We start from the raw sequence: 26,731 nt of genomic DNA, 5'->3' as shown, positions 1-26,731 counted from the left end.
TAGAAGGGGGGGGGGGTTGGCTACCCCCGATTAGAGTTAATAGATCTTCAGCCATTCTTATCATTTGTTTTTTAGGCATAGATGCCTGAGCATGTGGTCTGGGCATCGTTTGTTTTAGGCATGGTTCGAGATTTAGGCCTAAGTAAAGAAGGAGGTGTTGGTTTAGTATGCAAGTCCGTAGGTCTGAATACACCCTCAGAAGCCGGTGCCTGTACAGCGGCTCCGGACCCATCCAAGGTAGAGACATCCGTGGGTTCCATAGTTGAAGCATCTCACGGCATACCAGACTTTGAATGGGTCTCAGTAGAGGCCTGCGAATCAGAAGTAGCGGGTATCAGGGGCTGCGAAAGCACCTTACTGAGTACCGGTGAACTGGCGACTGGCTTAGGAGAAGCGTCGTCGGCAGTTTTGGACCTCGACGACCTGTCTCTGTCTTTATCTTTGCATTTTTTCAGAATCCCGGTAGTCGGATGACTAACCGACGACATTTCTGGATAATTAAACCGAGAACCGAAATATTTAGAGGCGGAAATATACCGACGACGGATAGTGCGCTGATTAAATAAAGCACAAAACCGACAGCAAGGTACATCGTGGTCAGGGCCTAGGCAAGGAATACAGTCCGAATTAAAATCTTTGAGGCATTTGCATTCCATAAGTAATACAATTATTAACTTTTACTGACAGTGGTAAGGAGCAAGAAGAAGTTTCCCCAGCGGGGTACTTAGCTTTTGTTGAAGACTTCGGTTCTGAAACTCGAAAACGAACATTTCAGGAGTCGGCCGACCGGCACTTGTGAACTGCTTCTGCTTCGGGCACCGCACGGCAAGAAAGACTGATGTAATGGCGTCGGCTACATGTTTTATACCCCTGATGACCTGACATCATGGAAGAAGGGACAGCAACCGACTCAGGACCCAAGACTTTGTTAATCAGGCCGACTGAGGGTTACCTGCAAGCAGATAACCCAAATGTAATGACTGCAACAGTGAAACACGAAGAACATCTGAATTAGTACCTATGTTTTACTTGCTGCTGACTAAAATATAAAGATTGTCCGTGTTATGTCTTGCAAGTAACTATCTGCACTGTATTCACTTAAATTAGTTTTAACTTCCTAGTTGTGAACAATTTGTGATTTCAGACAATGTATTTTTCATTATGGGGTCTGGGATTAGCTTACTGATTAAGGTCTTCACGTCACAGACACAAGGTACAGAATTTGATTCTCACCTTGAGATATGGGCATTTAGTCTAGTAATCAGCTATGAACCTATTCCCTTGGTTGCTGTTTTAGCTTTGCCTGTTTAAACCATCAGGTAAAATAATCATATTGCTATTTAAGACAAAAAATGAGTGCAGGATTATGCCAAATGGATAAATCAAAGATGCTGTTCAGATATTACTATTCATTTGTGAAATTGAAATAATATGGATATTATTTGTATGCATTTGTTAACACTGCAAGTTGTGCCACACATGCATTAAGTATGTGTGATTTTCTGGTCTGTTATTAAAAAAAAAAAAAAGAGAGAGATACTCTAAATTCACACAGTTGAACAGACTGCCACAGTGTTCCACTTTAAGCATGCCACATTGTAGTATGAAAATGGATATTTGAATTATTATGATGTTGCATTATATCTATCCTTTATACATAAGCCCATCAGTAGCAATAAAGTAAGAAAGTCACTTTCACTACAAACCTTTAAAGGCATGCAAGACTTGACAACTGGGCTGTAGTTTAGCAGAATGTTCAAAGCTTTGTTATCTGCAGTGACATTTTTTTTAACACATGCATTAAATTATCATTTAAGACGTATGTGATATATTAGAAAATAAAGTGTATTAACATTTGTGATAGTTATGCATTTTATAGTACGTTTTCTTTTTTTTAAACATTATTCACTCCCGACATTTCATAAATTGCTCAAGTCCTGCCTTCCTTTAAACCTCACTCCTCCGCTTGAACATTATTCTTCATGTACTGTTCTCAAACATTCCCCTTTATTTCTGTGTAGTTTGCTTCTTCCCTTCTGTAAAGAATCCCCCTCAAGGTTTTTTTTTTTTATCTCCTTTGCAGTATTCAGTACTTCAGTTACCGTTGTTTTGATCATTCTTCTAACTGCATGCCTAAGTGATGACACTAACATTAGGCTATGGTCAGTTTGCAGGTCGGTCAGTGCAGCTTGAGCATTAAACTACATTTGCAGTTAGTGAAATTGCTAGTAAATAGCTGTGCTTGAAGGACCCTGAACAGGAGTCAATGAGTTTTTCTCCACCTGAGCTAATTGTCCAGTGGGGATTGGTCAATGACTGATACAGAAAGAATCTACTATTCAAAAGCATGGCTAAGCCACGTAGAGAAACAGCTCATTAGTGACTCATTACAGTGTGTCTGAATCAAACACTGTTCTGTCAGACCTGACCACAGTAGTATTCTCCCTGCCAAGTCATACATTGCTGCAGTATAGGCACCCCCTTACCCATGTTTGCCCTTCCACACACACACATCCACAGCCAAACCTGCACACACAGTGCAGCTTCTCTATGGAAGATCTGTCCATGTTATGGCTGCTGTCATGGGAAAACTGTAGTCTGAAGGGGTTTCTAAATCAGAAAGGCTTACTGCACTGCAGAAACCTTCCGACTTATGGCTTCCACATGATGATAAACCTTCTGAATCAATTTCTTAACTACCTCAGAGCAACCCCTCAAAGGGGACATCTTTGATATCATGGTCCTTTTGGTCATCATATTCATTCAACACATAGACAAGGCCAATGATTTTCAACTGCCCTTAGCAGTTCAAGGTAAACAGAATGTCAGACTGATCTTGTTGATAAAAAAATGCAGCAGCATTGTTTAAAACTGCAGGCAGAAAAAACAAAACACTATAGCCAAAACAAGACTGGCATGGGGCATACAGCTCTCTGCTTTAGTCTTTCTATTGTGACCTACCACCAGTGGAAAAGAAAGCATGTTGTAGGATAGTGAGATATGGAAAAGATAGTATGGAGAAACAAGTCTGGGACAGTACAGTGGTGTCTGCATATCATCCCTTTTTTCTGATTGAGCTTTCATTGGATCATCCATTTTCTTCTCACAGTTTGCAATAGGTGAATATAGCAATAACCCACGCCTGAGTGTGGGTAATGCTAAATTTACCCACGGTTGGCGTGGTTTGGTCCCGAGGGCGAAGCCCGAGGACCAAACAAAGCCAACCGTGGGTAAATTTAGCATTACCCACACCCAGAAGTGGGTTATTGCTATTATACCATGACATTATTTAAGAAAAGGAACTATTACTTTTCTTAAATAATGGCATAGTATAATGCCTGTTTACTGCCCTTCCGCAGATGTCTGGCATCCGCGGCAGTTCTGATGTACTGCGCCTGCGCAGTACATCAGAGTTGTGGGCAAAAGCAACGGAGAAAGCAAGATCTCCGTTGCTTTTATGTCTCGCTATGTTAAATGAGTTTAACATAGCGACAGTTTTAAAATAAGAACGGACATCTCCGTTGCTTATTTTAAACTGTCTCGCTATGTTAAACTCATTTAACATAGCGAGACACTAAAAAGCAACGGAGATCTTTTCTCCTGTTTTTAAACACTGCCTCGCTATGTTAAATGGGTTTAACATAGCGAGACAGCTTTAAAATAAGCAACGGAGATCTCCGATGTCCTTCATGGATGCATCTGCAGTCATAACAACTGGGTTGTCCTGTCGTCAGGCAGCCCTTCAGTCGGCCGGATTCCAAAGTCCGGGTCCGGCTTCGGCCGATGTCGCACTCCACCCGACGTCATCTCTGCTGGTCTTCGGGTATAAAAGCATCAGCCGATGCCATTTTCCTCAGTCTTTCTTGCCGCGTGGCGCCCGAAGCAGAAGCTGTTCGCAAGTGCCAGTCGGTCGGATCCAGAGATTACTTCTACCGAATACTATTTCGAAGACTTCTAAAGCTAAGTACCCCGTTGGGGACTCTTTCTTGCCTCAGCCGATGTCAGAAAAAGTTAACAATTGTTTAACCTGTGGGAAACAAATACCTCATAAAGATTTCCACTCTTACTGTCTGCCTTGTTTAGGCCCAGCCCACGACGTAGCAGCCTGTTCGGCCTGTGCTTCTTTCAACCGAACGCTTAGGCGCGGTCGGAGTTTGCAGAACAGTTTTTCGGTTCTGATTTTGCGACATTATGCCGCCGGATCCTCCGACTACCCAATCTACCAAAACGCAAAGATAAAGACCGACACTCGCGGTCCGCGGTTTCGCCGAAACCATGGTTAAGCAAATCGAGTGTCTCGGTTTCGGCAAACCGAAAAACTGATCTAAGTACAGCTGAACCTATTCCTACAACTGAGGCCCCTGCTACAACTCTTGAATCGACCTCAGAAATTTTACCCACTACGGTGGTTGACTTATCAGACACCATCCCTTGAATGTCTCTACCCCAGCACGTGGTGCTGCTAGGCCTCCAGCAGCCATGTCCATTAAGGCCTTCGCCAGGGCTAAAGCAGCCAAGACTACTAAAACAGTGCCTGTTAAACCCCCCACATCCAGGCCCTCTTCTAGTTCCCAAATGCTTACTTTGGCAGAAGATTTAATTTCTTTAATCAGAGGATCTCAATCTCACCCAGATAGGGCCTCTCAGCCCCCAGAGAAGAGACCTAGGGCAGAGCCCCCTGAGCCAGTGTCCTCTGATGAATCTGCTGATGAATCAGACATAACTGACCAGCCAGAGGCTCCTTCTCCAATTTTGAAGATTCTGATGCTGAAGAATCCATTCCAGCTGCTTCCCCACCAGAAGAATTCTCCTTTGGGAAACCTTGCATGCCATGCGAGAACAGTTCCAATGGCAGCAACAGGATTTTTCAGACTCCAGAAAAAGACTTAGGACCTTTCTGCACCTCCCACAGCACAGGCCCTTAGCTATACCTCCTGTTCTCTCTGTGGTGGATGATGCTTTCAATGATGTTTGCTCGCTCCAGATTCTTTACCCCAGCCCTGCCAAACCAGACAGATTTTCCAGGGTGCCAGATACTCATCACCACCTTTACAAGGCCCCACTTGCAGACCCAGAAACTATATCCCAGGGTCCCAAGGCAGTAGCCGACCATAGCTAAAAACCCTATTCCTTCTGAAAGGGAAGCAAGGTCATTAGACAGATGGGGTAAAAGGTCTACACTTCAGCTACTCTCTCAGCTAGAGCTTTAAACTGTCAGTTTCACATGATACAATACCAAGAGTTTATGCTTGATCAGTTAACTAAAAACTAACCACTGATGAATCTCTTGATAAGAAATATGTATTAGAGATGGTAAATAACATACAACAGGTTAGCAACCATTCCTTAAAATGTGGCTATGATGCACTGGAGGCTTCATTTAGATCAGCCATGACAGGCACAGTGATAAGAAGGCATGCATGGCTAAAGGAACAAGCTTTACCGGATCATGTTAAAGCTAAGCTGCTAGATGCTCCTATGGACAAGACAAGTTTGTTTGGTACACCTGCCCAGCAGGTTATGAAGAAAATGGAAGAAAAGGCAAAATCTGTTCAAACTGTTAAAGATTTCTTGCAGGTTCAACCCCAAGGTTTAGCAGGAACTGGCCTGCCAAAATTGGTCCTTTCCTGACTCCACAAAATTTCAAAGGGGCAGGAATAGACTTTCCAGAGGCAGAAACCAATCCAGAGGAGGTGCCTACAGAGGACGACAGTGGCAAGGTAACAACAGAGGCACAGACACAGCCACTGCCACTACATCAGCACAACCACAGTGACTTAACCCTAAATCCGCCTACCAGGGAACAAATAGCAGCTCCTCTAGGCGGAAAGTTAACCTTATTTTCAAGGAACTGGCACTGCATAACAAAAGACAAGTGGATTTTACAAACCATAGATCAAGGTTACCGGTTTCACTTCCACACTTTACCAGTCAAAAGAGGAATGCCAAATCTACCTCCAAATCAAAAAACAGAGGCTCTACGCCAGATAATGGAGTTAGCAAACATGAGAGCTGTGGAAAGAGTGCCAACAGCAGAGCAAGGAAAGGGGTTCTATTCCAGACTATTCCTAGTTCCAAGAAAGGTAAAAAGTTGGAGACCAATTCTCGACCTGTCCACCTTAAATACATACATCATTGTCCCAAAATTCAAAATGCTGACCCTACAGCAGCTTCTTCCCATGCTGGGCAAGGAGTCTTGGCTGGTAACTCTAGATCTCAAGGAGGCATACCTGCACGTCCCCATTCGACCAATCTGCAGAAGATACCTCAGATTTCTTGCAGGATCAGAGCACTATCAATTCTCAGCATTGCCCTTTGGCTTATCTACTGCCCAGAGTATTCACAAAATGCCTGGCATCAGTAATCGCCATTGCAGACTACAGGGAATTCAAATTTACCCATACCTGGACGACTGCCTGCTACAAGGGGACAACAAAAGCAAGCTGACAACAGATTTACAAAGGGTCATTTACTTGCTACAAGCACTGGGATACACAGTCAATTTACAAAAGTCAAGGCTGATACCATCCCAAACAAGGACATTCTTGGGCTGAATTGGACACAGTAAAACAAATGGCATTCCTGACTACAGAAAACAAAAAGAACTTCCTCTTTACTTCTTGGCACTAACAAAACTGAACAAGTTAACAGCAAGAAAAGTACTGCAGGCCTTGGGCTTCATGGCATCATGCATAATCTTGGTTCCATTTGCCAGACTACATATGAGAAAACTACAGTGGTACCTAAAGAATTTATGGTCCCAACACAGACACAGTCTAGAAACAGAAATCCCACTAATTCCATGCTTAAAACAGGAGTTCCTATGGTGGGCTCAGGCATGCCAGTCAAACCCAGGCCTACCCTTTCGCAGATGTCAAGCAAGCCAGACCATCACAACAGACGCTTCAGACCTAGGATGGGGGCCCACATGCTGGACAAATGCGTGCAAGGATTGTGGACACAGGATCAACTTCACCTGCACATCAACCTAAAAGAAATGCTGGCAGTAAAACTGGCAATCCAAAAGTTCAAACCATTTCTCAAGGAGGGCCAGTTGATGATAAGGACAGACAACACCACAGTCATGTGGTACATCAACAAACAGGGAGGCACTCATTCATACCCCTATGCAGAATGACCTTGGAGCTGTGGACCCTGGCACTCAGCTACAACATCCAGTTACAGGCAATATTTGTACCGGGAAAGACAATACTCTAGCAGACATATTAAGCAGAACCACTCGGATGCCCACGAATGGAAGCTGCACCCGGACATCTTCAAGACCATCTCAAAGAAATGGGGAATGCCACAGATAGACCTATTCGCATCACCTCTCAATCACCAGCTCAAAAAATTCTGCACAAGGACATTCCACCCACTAGCATGGAAAGTGGATTCGCTCTCCTTCAACTGGAAAGGCCTAACAGCATATGCATTCCCACTTCTTCCTTTGATACACAAGGTACTACTGAAAATCAAGGAAGAACGTCCAAGGATAATCCTGATAGCTTCGAACTGGCCAAGACAACACTGGTACCCACTACTGAGGAGCATGTCTCGAACAATATGTGGCCAATACCCTGATGCCTTTGATGTTAACTCAGAACAACTACAGCATCATACATCCAAACCTAAAAACGTTGCAACTAACTGCATGGAACATCACATAGCAGCAGCCAATCCAGAACTTTCCCAAAGAGTAAAAGACATTATTCTTGAAGCACGCAGACCTTCAACAAGAAGGAACTATGCTGGAAAATGGAAAAGGTTTGTCATTTGGAGTACAGAAAGAGGAAAAGATGTGTCAAACATAGATATGCCTAACATTCTGGAGTATCTGGCCAAACTTCTTCATTCAGGCCTGTCCTACTCCTCCATCAAGATACATGTATCAGCTATTTCAGCAGAATACAGCTTTGATCCACCTGTTTTTTCGCACCCTTTGCTCAGGCAGTTCCTCAGAGGAATCAAGAATGTAAAACCTCCAAGGAAACCACCATTACCAGCTTGGGATTTGAACTTTGTGCTAGAAAAATTGACACTATCACCCTTTGAACCAGCAGCAACAGCAGACCTACAACACCTGTCATGGAAAACTGCTTTCCTACTGGCAATTACTTCAGCAAGGAGGGTTTCAGAACTACAGGCCTTAATGGCAGTGCAACCCTTCCTAATCTTCCACCAAGATAGAGTGTCCATGAGGACTAATCCTACATTTATGCCCAAGGTGGTATCCAGAGTGTCTTTAAACCAGGCAATCCACCTACCTACCTTCTTTCCCAACCCACAAAACAGAGGGGAAAGAATACTGCATACCTTGGATGTACATAGACAGCTACGCTACTACTTGGACAGAACATAAAATAGCAGAAAGTCTGACCAACTTTTTGTAGCCTATGCAACAGGAAGGGAAGGAAAAGCTATCTCCAAACAGACAATCTCCAAATGGATAGGAAATTGCATACGATTCTGTTACTCCTTCCATGGAAAACCAATTCCACAGAACATAAGACCTCATTCTACAAGGGCAACAGCCACTACCACAGCCTTCTTACGAGGAGTGGCAACCAAAGACATTATTGAGGCGGCTACTTGGACCTCCGTGCATACATTTGCCAAGCATTATAATTTGCCTCTATATTCCAGATCCCGAGCAGGGTTTGCCACTGCTGTACTGCCAGGGATCCTAAACACACCATAATCTACCTTTATCCTCCTCCGCTAGTTGGCTATGGTATTCTACCCAGTTGTTATGACTGCAGATGCATCCATGAAGGACATAGTACAGTTTTGTACCTACCATAAATGTAGATGTCCGAACTGGATAGCATCTGCAGTCAGGATTACCCTCCCTCCTTCCCTCTGTGGTACTCCTAGGGTGTTTACCCTCCTAATAGCTAGCTGTTGGGGAGTCTTTATGGTGTATTTGTTTGTATATATGTACATACATGCTTATTGTTGTGTTTACCTCTATCTATTTGGAAACATTGGCATCTATCCAAATTTTAGCCTGCAAGAGGGCTTCTGGCATCTGGGGCAAGAAACACTGAGGAAAATGGCGTCGGCTGATGCTTTTATACCCGAAGACCAGCAGAGATGACGTCGGGTGGAGTGCGACATCGGCCGAAGCCGGACCCGGACTTTGGAATCCGGCCGACTGAAGGGCTGCCTGACGACAGGACAACCCAGTTGTTATGACTGCAGATGCTATCCAGTTCGGACATCTACATTTATGGTAGGTACAAAACTGTACTTTGCTTATTTTAAAGCTGTCTCGCTATGTTAAACCCATTTAACATAGCGAGACAGTGTTTTAAAAAAACGAGTTATACTAATGGGAAAAAGTTCCGACGACGGACCTTTTCCATTAGAATAACTCGATTTATAACGGGCACGCTGGCCAATCAGCGTGCACGTTTTGGGGGGATCATGGTATAATTTTTGTTTTTCCACATTGTCCATAGGTGTGTGTACTGTGTGGGAGAGAGTGTTTATATCTGGAGATAGGATTAATTCCTCTTCCTTTTAGTTGATGGGTGTTAGGCTAGGCCTTGGCTCTTTGGTGACACTGAAATGGATTAAGCAGAAAACTGGTGTGTGATAGAAAAAAATTAATAAAGTGCATGCTAAAAACTTTGTTCAGCTTTGTAGGAGCAGGCCATATCCAGATGTGCATTTTCCAGTATTGACATCCAGAGCATTGTACATCTAGGCAGATACCCTCACGACCCTAGTATAAACTTAAATTTTCCTGTGGTCAAGTGAATGCACACTGTTGTACTCCTTTATAACTTTAAGGACTGCATTACTGTAGTGTATTGTTTTGATTGTCTGGTATAGGATGTTGATTATTAATTTAGTAATTGTTTTTGATTTACAGTGTGATAGAGTTCTATAAGAAGCAAAAAGATCTAATGGTAACTGCAGCAAATAAATGGCTTAAAGGCAAGTGCTTTCACTTGATTTATTTAATACAAATAAGGTAAGCTTTTTGTTTATTATTCCAGGTTAGCTTGCGTGAACTTCAGAATGAACATTTTTGTAAAAACTACTATATAGGCACGCTGTATACTTACTACCTGTGAACATTTGCGTTGGATGTGAACATTGTGTCTAGATGATGGTCACTTTTGATGTGACACAGCAAACCCACATGCAAAAATGGGAAAAAGGGGGTTCTGGATGCATGGATTGATGCAGATGCCATAGCACTTTTAAAAGTGCAGCCAAGATGAATAACAGAAAAAAAGGTTATTCGGCACTACAGTACTACCAATACAATTTTTAGAAATTAGTTCCTCACAAAAGATGTAGAGCCTTACATTTTAACTAAATTCTTTTGAACTCGTTTGCTGTGTAGTTTCCATATTTGAAAATGTTAAAAACATTAAAATGTAGGCAATATTTCAATGTATCTGATGTGTTCATTTTCCTTTATTTTTATATGTAATAATTCATATTCAGTTATCACTGTAAAAATGTAACTTCTCATAGTAAGAACTCTAACCATTTGTTGTTTTTCAATTCCTTCTCCAGGTTTTCATTTAAAAATATGACTTAACCTGTCATTAACATTGCATATCTTTCCCATGATTCTTAGCTTGGTGGATTTCTTTTGACTCCTTGTACAATAACATGCTTCTCATTCCAGGTGAAATATACTGGAGTGAGGTGGTGAAATACTGGGGTGCCTGTAGATTGTACAACTGACATCTATGTGAGTGTCTTACTGTCGATGAATATCACTGAAAAACACTTTCAGCAATCGCTGAGGTTGCTTTTTTCCTCACTGTTGTGCATCCGTGCCGTTAGTGTATAAAGTTTGGGAGTGTGATGATCTCCCCCACTCAGGATGAGTGCCAAGGATAATGCTTGCCTAGTGAAAAAATTGATTTTCAGTAAAATTGATTTTCAGTAAAATGGATTTGAAGTAATGAGACAAAACAAAATTGTCATTGGCAAGTCGACATGAATTCATATACAGTATGCTTCATCAAAGTCTTACAGTTCATTGGCTTAGAATGATTTAATTTGAATGTAATACTGGCTCACATTACATTAGACTTTAATGCATAAACAGTGGTAGCTGTGCTCTAGGATTCTATTTGCACATAGTTAAAAAAAAACTGCATACAATTTCATTATAAGCCATTGTATTATAACAGAGGTGTAAATACAAAATTTTCTCTCTCAGGCCTGAATACATGGTAAGCACTAAGCCCAGTTAAGGAGAAGGTGCTATCTTTACAACAGAACCACATTTCAATTGTAATATATACATGGATGTGTTCCATGTTGCAACACCTCAAGATCTAGTAATTTGTTTTGGAGACTTCTGGCATTGAGAAAGCAACCTTGATATAGTCTGAATTTGCTGTAATTTTATATGCATTTTGGGCATGTACAGCAGATATCTAAAAAAGCATGGCAGGGGCAGATGGGGCTTTGGCAGCAGGAGGAAGCCATGAAAAGAGAGGTGAAGGCCATACCTTGTGAAGCAATTTGGTATGTCTTTCATTTCATCCCATGCAGACACAAACTGAATTCACCTAGAATGATAGTTGTTGAAGCCATTCATATTATTTTTGTATTTAGACATTATTCTAGATGAATGAAGGATTCTGATTAAGGCCAAAGTTTTTTTTTTTCTGCATTTGACACGTGTATAGCAAGATCCAGCATGCCTCCCCGGATATCTGTCAGTGTTGAGTGCCACAAGTCATTTGAACCAAGATGGACTGCATTAAATCATGTTCATACTGGTTTGCTGTGAGGGACCAAAGAGCCTTGGTAACAGCATGGATCCTGGTGCTGGAGAGACATCTAAATGTTACACCGTCATTGTCTGCCTTCTGAGCATGGAGTTGGTGCACTGGAACATTTCTACTTGTGCTCATGTACTTAGAAGCAGTGAATGGTCTCAGCAGTCTAGTGAGTAATTTCTGTGAATGAGTGTGGTGATGTAACATTTGTACATTTGTACTGAGGCTTGCTTTTTCTAGTTGTAAGAGGCTTGGGAAGTGACTTTTGATTGTATCAGCATATTTTGGTGTGGGTTTAGTGTATTCTTGCAGTGATATGGGTTGTAAGGTCTGGTGCTCACAGATTATCCTTTTAGATGAGAGGGTCACCTCCGTGTTATGTAAATATTTACACTTCTCACAAATTGTGTAATTTATGTCAAATAGTAGCTAATTGTCAGCATTTCACATTTCTTACACTGCGTGAGAATGACAAGTACAATGAGGCTGCAACAGAAAGGACACAAGTTGATTGTTCTTCCATGTCTGCCAGGTCGGTATATGGCATACAGGTGTTGTGAGCACCAGGACCGTAAATATCAGAGTGTAAGTACTAATACACAATTTGTAGTTAAGTCAGTAGGTCGAAGGACTCTTTCAAGTGCAAGATCCTACCATAACTCTCAACTGTCCAGATTTTCATAGAATATCCAGATTTGTGCCTCATATTTTGGTCTTTTCCTCATATAATTTGTGGTTTTCTAGCAAATTATTGAGATTTGAAGCCACTAAATAATAAATAATGACAGACATTTGAGTTTCAGACTTAATATCCTCCAGAAAATACATAATAATTCAAAACCTGTTATTCTATGGACTTAAGTTTATAGGAGCAATTTTTAAACTCTGGCCCTATATTTAGATCTTTGTCCCTCTATTATTTCTGTCTTTTTCTAGATTTCTAATGCTGTGAGGTTCACAGATATGGATCCTTCAATAAGTAAGAGATCCTTCAGTAAGTATCAGATCCTACAATAGAGTAACTGGCAGGGTGAGATTCTACAGTAGGTAAAAAGCAGCAGGGAAGGGTAAGAAAATAACTGAAATGCAACTACAGCAACAGAACATTTAATTGTGTCCTGCTGCTTATTGGTCAGGTAAGTGCAAGTTTAGTTAATATTATACCCATGGGTCACTGACCCGCTAGTAACAGCTATTTGAAGTCCTTCCACTTCACTGTTGCAGTATTCCTTATAGCAGGCATCTCCAGACAAGGGCAGCCTGACATGTGTGGCCCGTATAACAAAGCCTTTAGGTTGCTTTAAGGTACGCCACACGTATGCCCCCCATGTATAGCATAGGGCTTAAAGGTGGCGTCCAGACGTACCATCCTCTCTGCCGCCAGTCTGAACTCCGTCTTGTGATAGTCTGCCTGAACGCTCGCTTTGTTGCTGGTTCACCAAGGAGTTTTCAGATAAGTACCCCACTGGAGTTTTTTGCTCTTATCTTTTGTCCTTTTTGTTTGTTGCTTGTGGGTTGTCATGTCAACCAGAAAGGGTAAATGCCAGTGGAGGAGACAGATTCTCCATAAAGGCCATTATGAGCAGTGCCTATTTTGACTCAGTGCTTCTCACAACCGTACATCCTGTTCCATTTGTCAGGCTTTCGTCCCAAAGACTCTCCATAGTCAGCTTTCCTCTTTGGCCTTTTATTTAAAGAATCGGTATTTTAAGTTTTTAGCAAAAAACACTATATAGAGAGAACTTCCTGCTCTGAGGGTCAGCTGTCTGTGAAGAAGGCAGCCAAGAAGTCTCGGTCTGATTCTTCCTCTGTACTGCATCTGTCAGACATCTCTCATGAGACTTGTGAAAGCCCAAAGGATCACCCGCCTCCTCCATTGGATTCCTCTGCCATGACACCTTCGGAGGCTGGCATGGATCTGACAGCCCGGACGTCCCTGGAGGCCTTGTAGACGTCCGCTTCAGTTGTTCAGGGGGAACTGCGGCTGATTATTACTGAAGGGCCTAGGAGTGTTCCTCATATTTTGGTTAGAGAGGAAGTTACAACTGTGATTGTGGAATGTTGCCAGGCATCTGACCCTTTTAAGTTTTATATGTCAGATTTCCTTTGAAAAAGAAACAAAAAACAAAGCATGTTTCTCCTAGTCCTAAGGACCCTCAGAGTGAATGGTAGAATTGGAGTCAGTGTTTGTTTAATGCCCTTATGGTTTTGTAATCTTCTCAAGGAATCTCTGTTCCTTCTCTACCCTGGTTCTCAACTCTCCTTAAAAGGCCTAGTGAACAGGATAACTCTGAGGAAGGGGGGGGGTTCAGATGAGAAATCCCTTGCTTATGCATCCCAGAATCCTTCTGCTTTAGACTGTGGTTTTGGGGAAGAGGAGTCTACTAATCCTGACACTCACTTTGAGGAGATTTCCTTCGGGGACACAATTTCCAAGATGATGGAATTTTTAAATAGGATTGTGCTGAGGTTTCTGATGTGCAGAAGAGGTATTACGAGCCTCTGTATATATGGACTCTCCCAGTCCTTCTGCTGTCCCTCCTGTGTTGGCTGCCTTGTTAGATGCCTTTTCCACTGTGTCTCACATTACAGGCTCCCAGCCCCCTGCCTCCAAAAAAAAACCTGACAGGTTTTACATGGTGCCTGAGGATTGCAAATTCCTTTATAGATATCCTTCAGCTGACCTGTCTGTGACATATGACAAGCCATCTCAGTTTACTGCCTTCTACAAAGCTTCTTCCTTCTGATAAAGACAGGATTATGGAAAGCATATGTAAGAAGGTTTATACCTTTGCTTCCTTGGTTTTTAGGGCTGCCAATTACCAGACCCATATGTCCAGTTATATTTTGGCTGTTCTTTCTCAAGCCTGTCAGGTAATTTCTGACCTTCCAAATTCTAAAGGGAAGACTTCTGCTTTGTCATTGTTGGGGAGATCTTCTCATGTGGCTTGCCATTCTGTTAAGTGCAGTTATAATACTGCAGAGGCCTTTTTTCCTGGCTTTGGCTTCAGTTTTTACCTGATATTAAGGCTAAGATGATTGATGCTCCTCTGGATAACAAACACTTATTTGGTGCAGCTGTTGCTGATTTGTTTAAGTCTCTTCAGAATAAGGGCAAGGTTTTGCGGGAACTTAAACATGATGTTCTTCATCTCACATTGCTGCAGTCCTTACACTTGGGTAGTCCGCTGTCCTCGGTCGGCCCGAATATCAAAGTATAAGGCTGACGTCGGTCAAGGCGCATTTGACTGACATCAGGACGTCAGGGTACAAATGCGCATGACCGACGTCATATCCTCAGTCTTTTTTGCCGCATGGTCCGATGCAGAAGCAGTATTGCAAGTGCCGGTTGGCGTTCTGAAATTTTTCGATTTCGGAGTTTCAGACCGAGTCAAAGTTGGCTAAGTACCCCGTTGGGAATATTTTAGTTTTTCTTGCCTCAGTGGTTTACCGGATGTCAGAAAAAGTGAATAATTGTATTTCTTGTGGGAAACAGATACCGCATAGAGACTATCATACTTTGTGTATTCCTTGTTTAGGGCCTGAGCACGACGTTGTTGGGTGTCGCTCTTGTGCTAGATTCAATAAGCGCACTATAAAGAGGAGATTAGATTGTGCCAGGTTAGTCTTCGAGAAGCGGTGTAATTATAAAATGCCGCCGGATGCTCCGGCCGCTTCTTCAAGAAGCGCAAGGACAAAGCAGTTAAGCCTAGGCTAGAAGAACCGTCCGACGGACGCCGGTTCTTTAGAGGTGTCGGTGGAGCCGGTGGTTCCACCGGAGGTTTCTTTGGGATCCCAGGGAGAGACTTTGCTATTGCAGGATGTGGCCTCTCAGGAGGCAGGTCAGGGTGATGGGGCTTCTCAGGTTACTATACTCCCCTCCCTGCCTAGGGTGGTTAGGCCCTCTCCTTCTGTTTCCAAGGCTTCTCCCAGAGGCAGGCCAGGTTTAGCTTCAGTTGGTGTCACCCTAGTTCTTCAGGAACTGTGCCCAAGAAGCATATGCTTAAAATGGCAGAAGATTTGATTACTTTGATTAGGCGTTCTTTGCCCCCTCCTGATAAGAGACCTAGGGTGGAGCCTGAGCTAGGGAGTTTTGAGCAGGCTTCGGATGTTTCAGAGTCTTCGGCTGAAGACTTGCAGGAGTACTCTCCTTATTCTGATTCTGATGTGGATGATTCTACTCCTTCTGCTTCTCCTCCTGAGGATTTTTCTTTTTCAGAAACTCTTCATTCCATGAGGGAGCATTTTAAGTGGGAAGGTCAGGACTTCTCTGATTCCAGGAAAAGGCTTAGGGAATTTTGTTTTACCCCAGCATAGGCCTTTGGCTATACCTCCTGTTTTGGATGTAGTGGAAGATGTTTTTACAGAGGCTTCTCTTAATCCTGATTCTTTGCCTCCTGCTCCTGTTAAACCGGATAGGTATTACAGGGCGCCTGAAGCTCATAAGTATCTTTTTAAGAGTCCTAGGGCAGACCCAGAAACTGTTAGCCAGGGGCCTAAAGGTTTTAAGGCTTCTGTTGTCAAGAATCCGGTTCCTGCAGATAAAGAGGCCAGGGCCTTGGATAGATGGGGAAAGAAAGTTTATACTTCTTCCACTCTAGCTATGAGGGCTTTGAATTGCCAGTTTCACATGTTGAAATACCAAAACTATCTCCTTTCACAATTGAAGTCTAAGGTTGATGCTCTGGCGGAAGGTATTGATTGTAAAGAGTTACAAGATTTAGTACATGTTTCTGAACAGGTGGGTAAGCATTCTTTGCAATGTGGTTTTGATGCTGTACAGGCCTCCTCTAGGGTGGCTGCCACTGGGTCAGTTCTTCGCAGGCACGCCTGGCTGAGGGATCAAAATTTATCTGACCATGTTAAAACAAGGATTTTAGATGCTCCTTTACAATCTGATGTGTTGTTTGGTTCTCCTGTTGAGGCAGTTTTAAAGAAAATGGAAGACAAGGCTAAGTCTATGCAGACTGTTAAAGATTTTTTGCAGGTTCAGCCTCCAAAGTTTAGTAGAAATTGGCCTACTAAGGGGTGGACGTATCCTTCTTATGATTCCCAGTCTAGGGGTAGATCTAGACGTGGTAGGGGCAGAGCTCAGGGCTCTTTCAGGCCTAGAACAGGGAGTTCTCCTGCACAGTCTTCAGGTGAGGGCAGGGGTCAGTCCTTTCGTAAACAGGCCCAATGACCTACCTTTTCAGCTGCCAGAGCCTTCTCGTCTGGCAGCACCTTTGGGAGGAAGGTTGGCACTTTTCAAAGAAATTTGGAGTTTAATTACCCAAGACAGATGGGTATTGGATATCATACACCACGGTTACAGGTTTTATTTCCATACCTTGCCTCCTTTCAGAGGCATGCCAGACGTTCCTCCTCAGCAAAGAATAGAGGCTCACAAGCAAATTTCTCTGTTACTCCAACTAGGGGCCATACAGCCGGTCCCTATGCCAGAAGTGGGCCTAGGATTTTATTCTCGCCTGTTCCTAGTACCAAAGAAGGGGAACACGTGGAGACCAATTTTGGATTTATCTGTCCTCAACACTTATCTGGACATTCCCAAGTTCAAAATGTTGACGTTACAACAGCTTTTACCTCTGCTGGGCAAAGATCATTGGATGGTAACTTTGGATCTCCAGGAGGCTTACCTTCATGTTCCTATCAGACTAAGTTGCAGGAAGTATCTGCGTTTTGAGCTGGGACTTCTCACTATCAGTTCTCTGCATTGCCCTTTGGCTTATCTACTGCCCAGAGTGTTCACGAAAGTTCTGGCTCCAGTGATAGCTTTCTTCAGGCTAAAAGGAATACAGATCTATTCTTATTTGGACGATTGCCTGATTCTGGCTCAAGGAAGGGAAGAGCTTCTTCATCATTTGGAATATGTGATAGCAGTGCTAAGATGCCTGGGGTATTCTGTGAACGAAATAAAGTCCAGTCTAGTACCCTCTCAGGAAATGTGCTTTCTGGGTGTAAGACTGAATACAGCATCCCAGATGGCCTTTTGACCCCGGACAAACAAAAGAATCTTTCCCTTTACTTCCATCAACTATCTCATCAGTCCGGGCTGACTGCAAGGACAGTCCTTCAAGCCTTAGGGTTCATGGCATCTTGTATTCTGGTGCTTCCCAATGCCAAACTGCATATGAGGAAGCTGCAATGGTATCTCAAAATGTATGGACACAGCACTGCCAGGATCTGGACACTGTCATTCAAATAATACCTTGCATTCAAAAGGAATTTTTGTGGTGGGCTCAGGAATGTCACCTAAACAAGGGACTCTCTGTGACCCGGCCAGAGGCGAGTCAGATTTTAACGACAGATGCCTCAGACAAAGCTTGGGGAGCTCATCTAAATGGAAAGTGGATACAAGACAAGTGGCCTGCCAGACTACAACATCTACATATCAACCTGAAGGAGATGTTAGCAGTTCAGTTTGCATTAATAGCTTTCTAGGATTTACTTCTTCCAGGGCAGGTGTTGATTCTAACAGACAACACAACTGTCATGTGGTACATCAACAAGCAAGGGGGAACACATTCTTATCCTCTATGCAGGCAAGCAATGATTCTGTGGGAGACTGCTCTCAGTTTACAGCTCAATCTTCAGGCAAGGTTTCTGCCGGGAGCACAGAACTCCTTAGCAGATGTGTTGAGCAGACAAATTATGGATCCCCACGAGTGGAAATTGGATCCTCATGTATTTCAGAAATTGACAGTGTCATGGGGAACTCCAGACATAGATCTGTTCGCTTCTCCACTAAACCATCAGCTGCCAAAGTTTTGCACGAAAAGGTTTCATCCCACAGCTTGGAAAGTGGATGCTCTTTCTTTCAATTGGAGCAATCTTCATGTGTATGCCTTTCCACCTCTGCCTCTCCTCCCAAAGGTACTTCTAAAGGTCAGACAGGACAAGCCAAGGATGATTTTAATAGCTCCAGATTGGCCTCGACAGCACTGGTACCCATTACTGAGAAGTCTGGTACGGAAGCCTCCATGGCCTTTGCCTTGATTCCACACCTGTTGTCCCAGGAGGACAGTCATTTGCTCAATGTCAAACTTCACTCTCTTCACCTAACAGCCTGGCATATTCTGTTTTGAACCATAGAGGGTCTCAACTTCCACAACAAGTTTTGAATGTGATTTTGGAAGCTAGAAGGCCTAGTACAAGGAAAGTGTACGCAGATAAATGGAAGAGATTTTTATTTTGGAGTGCAGCAAAGGATTTTGATGTTTCTGAGCCTAATTTAAGTGTGGCTCTTCAATATCTTACTGAGTTACTGGACAAAGGTTTGTCCTTCTCTTCTATTAAGGTTCATGCTGCAGCAATTTCAGCTCACTATGACTGTGATCCACCATTGTTTTCTCATCCTTTGTTCAAGCAATTTCTTAGAGGGGCAAAGAATATAAGACCCCCACGTGGAGCTCCTACTCCTGCTTGGGATCTCAATTTTGTGTTGGAGAAACTCACTCTACAACCTTTTGAGCCTGCAGCTACTACTGAGTTGAAATATTTATCATGGAAGACTGCTTTTTTGTTGGCCATTACCTCTGCAAGAAGGGTATCTGAATTACAGGCCCTTATGGCGGTTGAGCCTTTCTTAATTTTCCATAAGGATAGGGTATCTTTACGTACTAATCCTTCCTTTATGCCTAAAGTGGTTTCTAGTGTGGCTTTAAACCAAACTATTCATTTGCCTACTTTTTATGCAAATCCCCAAAATAAAGGGGAAAAGATTTTGCACACTTTAGATGTACACAGGCAGTTGCGATATTATTTGGACAGAACTAAAAGGTTCAGGCAGTCTCAGCAGTTATTTGTTTCTTTTGCTTTCAGTTCTCAGGGCAAGCCTGTGTCAAAACAAACTATTTCTAAGTGGATTGGGTTTTGCATTGCTTTCTGTTATTCCCATCATGGCAAGGAGATTCCAGCTGGGATTAGGCCTCATTCCACTAGGGCTACTGCCACTTCGACAGCTTTTTTGAGGGGGGTGGCGACCAAGGATATTCTGGAGGCAGCTACTTGGAGTTCAGTGCATACTTTCTCTAGGCATTATCACCTACCACTTTACTCTAAATCCAGGGCTGGTTTTGCCACTGCTGTTTTGCAGGGCATTTTGGCAGCTCCTGCTTCCTTATAGTTTGGCCATTATCCCTTACCTCTGCTTTGGGATTCTACCCAAGTGTAAGGACTGCAGCAATGTGAGATGAAGAACATAGTACAGTTTTGTACCTACCATAAATGTAGATGTTCGAAGATCCACATTGCTGCAGTCCAATTTACCCTCCCTCCCTCTGTAGTTAGAGGTGGTTGTGTGGGTTGGGTTGTAAATATTGTGTATATTGTATATATTGTACATATAATTAGTGCAAGGGTGGTTGGTTGTTTGTTTGCTGTCTTTTGGTTTTGACCTTTATTTTTAGGGTCTTCTGACATCTGGGGCAAGAAAAGACTGAGGATATGACGTCGGTCATGCGCATTTGTACCCTGACGTCCTGATGTCAGTCAAATGCGCCTTGACCGACGTCAGCCTTATACTTTGATATTCGGGCCGACCGAGGACAGCGGACTACCCAAGTGTAAGGACTGCAGCAATGTGGATCTTCGAACATCTACATTTATGGTAGGTACAAAACTGTACTTTTTTGTTTCTCCTGTGCTTAAATTTCAAAGAAATTATCCAAGTAAGCCGGCCTTTGTTTGTAGGCAGTCCCTTCCTCCTCCCAAGGGTAAGAGGGGTAAAAGGGCTCCTCCTGCTAAAGCTACTCAGACTGCTGTGACCCAGAAAGCTCCTTTTCCTGACAACCCAGGTGCTGTCTGACAACCCTGTTCTTCTCAGCCACATTCCTCTTTCTGTTTGTCTTTCTCTATCCCTTCCAGTTTGGTTAAAGATTACCCAGGATTCATGGTTTCTTTCCATTATCTGCCTAGTATATTACATGTCTTGGAAATTCTCTATTCCCCTTTCAGCGGCATCCTCAGCCCCCTTGGAAACAGTTGGCTTTTTCCTTCCAGGTGTGCTTCAGGATCTTTTGATTCAGGGAACTATTCAGGATGTTTCAGTTTCCCAAAGGGGGAAGGGGTTTTACTCCAGAATGTTTTTGGTTCCCAGGAAACAGGGCATTTGGAGACCTATTCTAGACCTTTCTCATTTAAACACCTTTCTGAAGGTCACTTCCTTTCAGATGCTGTACCTTCAGACTTTGTTTCCTCTGCTGCTTCCTCTGGCTTTTCTGGTTTTCTGGACGTCAAGGATGCTTGTCTTCACATTCTTATTCATCTTCTTTTCAGGAAGTTTTTACTTTTTTCTGTTGCTTCCTGGCATTTTCATTTCTCTGCTTTGCCCTTTGGCCTTTCTACTGCCCCAAGGGTATTCACCAAATGCCTTGCTTCTGTGATTGCTTTTTGCAGGCTAAGAGGGATCCAAATCTTTTCTTACTTAGACAATCTCCTGCTTCAAGCATCCTCACCAGAGCTTCTTCTGCAGCATCTTCTCTTTGCCATTTCCCTATAAGTTTTGAAATTCCTTTCTGACTCCTTCACAGGATCATGTATTTCTGGGGTGTAGGATCCAGACTATTCCAATGCTGCCATCCCTGCCTCCTCCCAAGGCCTTGACTCTCCTTTCTTTCTTTCAGTCCCTTGGCTCTCTGGCCTTTATCACAGCAAGGGAGTTCCTGAGAGCTCTAGGTTTTATGGCCTTCACCATTCCTATGCTCCCTTTTGCAAACTCCACATGAGAAAACTTCAGTGTTTTTTAAAGTTAGTTTGGCTTCAGCATTCTCACCCCTTGGACTTCTTAGTCCCTCTTCATCCATGCCTCAAGCTGGAATTGTATTGGTTGATTCAGCAGTTGACTCAATCCAGGGCTCCCTTTTCAACCCCCTCTTCCCTCTCAGGAGCTGTTAACAGATGCTTCAGACATGGGATGGGGGCATCCCTCGGCTCTCTAAATGTGCAGGGTCTTTGGTTGCCTCAACAAAGGAAAGACCACATCACTGTAAAGGAGATGACAGCTCTTCTGCTTGCTCTTCAAGCTTTTCACTCTCTATTCTCTGCAGAGCCTCTCAAGGTGTTTACAGAAAATACCACAGTAATGTGGTATGTCAGCAAGGAAGGAGGTGACAAGATCTTAACTCCTTTGCTTGTTGGCTCTTCTAGTGTAGGATCTAGCTATCCAGTTTCATGTGACTCTTCAGGCAGTTTATATTCCCTCAGGTCAGAACATTGTGGCAGACTCTGTGAGCAGGTCCGTAACACAATCCCACTAGCGGATGCTTCAAAGGGATGTGTTTCTGGACATAGTCCACCAGTGGGGTACTCCTCAGGTAGATCTGTTTGTGTCCCCTCTGAACAAACAGCTTCCTCATTTTTGTGCCAGAGTCCCATTTCCTCTGGTCTGGAACACGGAAGCCCTGCCTTTTTCTTGGAAGGGGATGTTTCTTTATGCCTTTCCCCCTTCCCCATCATTCCAAAGTCCTGTTCAAAATACAACAGGATGCTCCCAAAATCTTGATGGTGACTGCCTTTTGACCTAGACAGCATTAGTTCCCTCTTCTGATGCTTTTAGCCAAGGACAGTCATCACAGGTTACCTCACAGAAGACAAGGGATCTCTCATCCATCCTCACCTGTTCGCTCTTCATCTGACACTGGATGATAGGATTTTGATTCCCTACAGACACCTTTTTCTGAGGACGTGTTTATGTTCCTGCAGGAGGTCAGGAAGCCCACAACTAGGAAATCCTACTTATCCAAATGGAAGATGAGGTTTTCTGTTTGGTGTCTTTCTTCGTAACCTGGATCCACTTTCTGTGGATGTTCCTTTGGTTCTATCTTATCTGTGTGAACTGCTTAATCCTGGGTTGGCTTATTCTTCAGTTAAGGCCCACTTGTCAGCTATTTCAGCATGGCTGCCATTATCTCCTCTTTCTAGATTTGAGGCTAAACAGTTTTTTAAAAACATCCTTCATATTAGACCTCCCAGGAAGCCAGCCCCTCCTCCCTGGGATCTTAATTTTGTTTTAGAAAAATTGACCCAGGCTGCTTTTGAGCCTGCAGCTTAAGCTTCTTTACAGCATTGTTCTTGAAAGACTGGACTTTTGTTAGCACTTACTTCTGCCAAACAGGTGTCTGAGCTTCAAGCCCTTATGGCTTGTCCTCCTTTTTTAGTTTTGCCTTCGTACTAATCCTTCTTTTATGCCCAAGGTGGTCAGTGAGTTGTCTCTTAATCAGTCTACTCATTTCCCACTTTTTCCCTTCTCTGCAATCTGCTAGTGAATAGGTGCTGCACACGTTGGATGTGCACAGACAACTCAGATTTTATTTGGATAAGACTAAGACTTTTCATAAATCTGATCAGCTTTTTGTTTTCTTTCATCCAAGGTACTTAACTTTGGCTGTTTCCATCTAAACTGTTTCGGCTTGGATTTCTAAAGCCACTTCTTGTTGTTATGCCTTCCATGGCAAGAGCCCCCCCCCCCCAAGGGTCTGGATACTAACGCTATTCTTGAGGCACTTCTGCTTATACTTTACCAAGCACTGTAAGTTGGATGTGATTTCCAGAGCTAGAGCTGGCTTTGCTAGGGCCATTCTTAATGAGTTCCTAGAGAGGTCTGGTCCATCCTCCTCCCTCTCTCCTTCCTGAGCTTTTGCACTCTCTGTATTGTAAGGAATAGTTCAGCAGTGAAATGGAAGGACATATTACAGTTGTGTAAGGTCTTACCGTAATAGTACACATCATTCTCTTCACTGTTGCAGTATTCACTCCCTCCCTCCTCCCCCTGTTTCTTTTTTCTTCTGGATGTACTGGTTACCTCTTTTTTCCCTTGGACTGGTGTTCTTAATCTACTGAGGCTCTCAGTTCTGAGGATGGTACGTCTGGACATCACCTTTTTGCCCTATGCTATATGCAGAGAGCATATGTGTGATGTACAGCGTACCTTAAAGCAACCTAAAGGCTTTGGTGTACTGGCTGGACATTAGGCCACTCTTGGCAGGGATCCCTATTGTAAGCAATACTACAACAAGGAAGAGAAGGACATCTACCTTTATGGTAAGATCTTACACAACTGTACTTTCTTAGGGGAACAGGCTACCATTAAAGTCTTGTGTATGCAGGCAGCATACTGTTACAACCAAGTTGCTTGTATCTAAGGAGTACACAGCTCAGGGCCATTGTACATAGCACAGCGCTTTGCAGACATACTGAACTTACAGCTAGCTAGTACAACCAGAAAAAAAAAACTCAAGACAGCAAACTAGCTGTCAGTAATGGCACTAAATTAAAGTTCACCCACAGCCCCATGACTAACTGGTACCCCCCCCCCTTTACAGGAATTACATAAATATTTTAATGTTTTTATTCATGATTTACATTTATTTGAAACATAGTTCTCGAATTTGTTTTAAAACTTGAGAAAAAGATAAAATATTGCTGTGCATCCTGATCAGTATGATGCCATTCAATATGTATAGTGTGTTGCAAGCATACTAGACATTGATTTGAGTTTGTTTTACTTTTGGTTTACAGAAATATAGGAGATTACTTTACATTGTAATCCTCTTGGTTTATTAACTGGCACTTCTTATCTGAAATAGCAGACTCTGTATCTGACATTGGAAGAGAACTGCAAAATTGGATGTTTATTAGACTGCTGTGGATGACAACATTTTTCTACACTGCATTTGTCATGTAATGGTTTGTCATTTTGCTTTGATTTTATCTTACATCATTAATGTCTGCATACTGGAGGCATTTGAAGGTCTGTGTACATCTGTGCTCTGCATCCGTGTTTTGGCTACAGCAAGAGAGACTTGGCTTTATGCTTACTTGAAATTTTGCATTAACAGTAAGTTACATTTGAGTATAATGCATTCTCCAGTACTGTATTGAAATAAATGTTCATATACACAGAGAATACAAACTGTTATCACCTGCCATGTTTGAGTGAAATACTTAATTCTGCTAACATCTATTTGGATGGGTCAAGTGACATTTCTCCTGCAATGTTCATTTTGTCTCAGGCCATTATGTTATTAACTGTTCTTGCTCTGCAGGCAACCAAATGTTGAATCTCTGTGTGTTCAAATGCAGTTATAAAATAAAGGGTGATATGTTCAGTAAATAAGGTAGGAAGGAGAGAATATGCAGAAAGGAATTAAATATATATGTAAATAATACTCCACTAGGAAAGACCGAACATTCCAGAACTTCCTTCCTTTCTTTGTTCAGGTGACCATATGCATTGTCAGCATTACATCCAGTCCGTAAAAACTGTGCAGTGCAGCTGTGTTAACCGAGCTGTACTGCGTCAAGGTCAGGTTATAAATATCCCATATGCTGCAGTAACATGCGTGGATCAGTACAATTCATTAATGTCTGGGATGTTTAGCACAAGAGCCAGAAGTGCTTTTATATTTGTCAGATATTGACTTTCACTTTTCATATTTCTGGAGTAGATTATAATTACAAGTGGAGTGAGAGAGAGAGACAGTATATTAGCAGCATACACAAGACATTCTGACAAAAATGAGTTGTATTAATTTGATATGAATATGGGCAACGTGAGTTTCATTGATCCAAGATCAAGGCAAGTGCTATAATTTTGTTCCTTGTCTTAATTACTTTGTATGAAATGTCTGGTTAAGTGCACAATATATATATATATATATAATATATATATATATATATTTTTTTTTTTTTTTTTAATTATTTTACTTATTAATATTTTGCTCTTTTTGTTCTGCTACAAAAAGATGAGGTGGGAAACTAATTTAAATCAAAATGAGTAGTATTAAGTAATTAAAGCAATAACTTCAGACAAAACCATACACTAAAACAAAGCCTTACCCAGATGCAAATTTGTACTTACACCTCTGTTATAATAAAATATCTTCTAATGAAACTGTGCAAATGTAAGCTCATACCACAGCTACCTCTGTTTAAAATACAGGACAGACGTATGGTAAAGTGAGCCAGTATTATGTCCAAATTAACATGTTATGAATCCACTGCAGATACATTTTATATACATCACTTTTTGCATCCATGAATGGTAGAGTACTGTAGCTTTATAACTGGTTTAACACACTGTGAACATTTTGTTTTTGTGCACTAGTTATGCATGCTTTTATTCCCCGAGTAAAATGTGATTCTAGTATCTTTAGAAAAAGGTTCTCAGTCGCATGTACCAGTTAGCAAACCAGCATTGTAATTATAGTAAATGTTTATTAACAATGCGTACAAGGTTTTTTTTTCATACCGTGTTGTATTACTTGACTGTTAAAAGGTTTGCCCACAGAATGATAAGCAAGAATGTCTGTGTGTTGCAGCTTTAACATGACTGAATTTTGTACAGGCTTTAGCTAGCTATTCATTCGTGTTCCAATGCCATTTTCATCTGAATTATAGCCATAGTTGAGCCATTGCCTAACATGGCATCATATATTGGACAGTAGTACTCTAATGCAGGATGGAAACACAATACAGACTCATTTGCAAATGCTACACATTTGTTTGTGAACAACTTAATTGACTGCCATTTCATGTGCTATTTTGTCTTAAGGATATAAGAAGACACCCCTCCAACAAAACAATATGGACATAAGGAAGACATGCACATTTAGTACTGAAGGTACCCCAGCAGGGAGCCGCATACCTGAGTGTGCTGTCTTTTGGATGAGATGTTAAACTGAAGCCCCATCTGCCTGAGTTGGTGGTAGCTCAGTTAGATGTAAAAGATCCCATGGCACCTATCGAAAAGTGTAGGGGTCCTTCATTTATATACAAAAATAACTCTTATTTTCAAAATATTTACATATATGTAAATATATTAATATACAAATTGGTGTACACATGTTCATAATTTCCTTTACAATCATGCTAAATGTTCATCCCTATTAGACCCCACCCCTTTTTCTGTAATCACCATCTGATTTTACTTAACTTTGTTGCTAAAATCCATTTATTTTTAATTCAGTAAA

General features: G+C 42.3%; 1 protein-coding gene across 1 annotated transcript in view; it reads left to right on the top strand.

The window, feature by feature from the left end:
* Positions 1-26,731, top strand: part of LOC122792864 (kynurenine/alpha-aminoadipate aminotransferase, mitochondrial-like) — an 808,921-nt gene that overhangs the window by 618,449 nt on the left and 163,741 nt on the right. The window contains exon 9 of the mRNA XM_044060423.1: positions 9,881-9,945. Coding sequence (XP_043916358.1) covers positions 9,881-9,945 — 65 coding nt within the window. The remainder of the gene's footprint in view (positions 1-9,880; positions 9,946-26,731) is intronic.

Source organism: Protopterus annectens, chromosome 2.part0, assembly GCF_019279795.1.
Source record: "Protopterus annectens isolate FY-2018-M chromosome 2.part0, PAN1.0, whole genome shotgun sequence".
NCBI lineage: Eukaryota > Metazoa > Chordata > Ceratodontiformes > Protopteridae > Protopterus > Protopterus annectens.
This window is presented reverse-complemented; position numbering and strand designations above follow the sequence as displayed.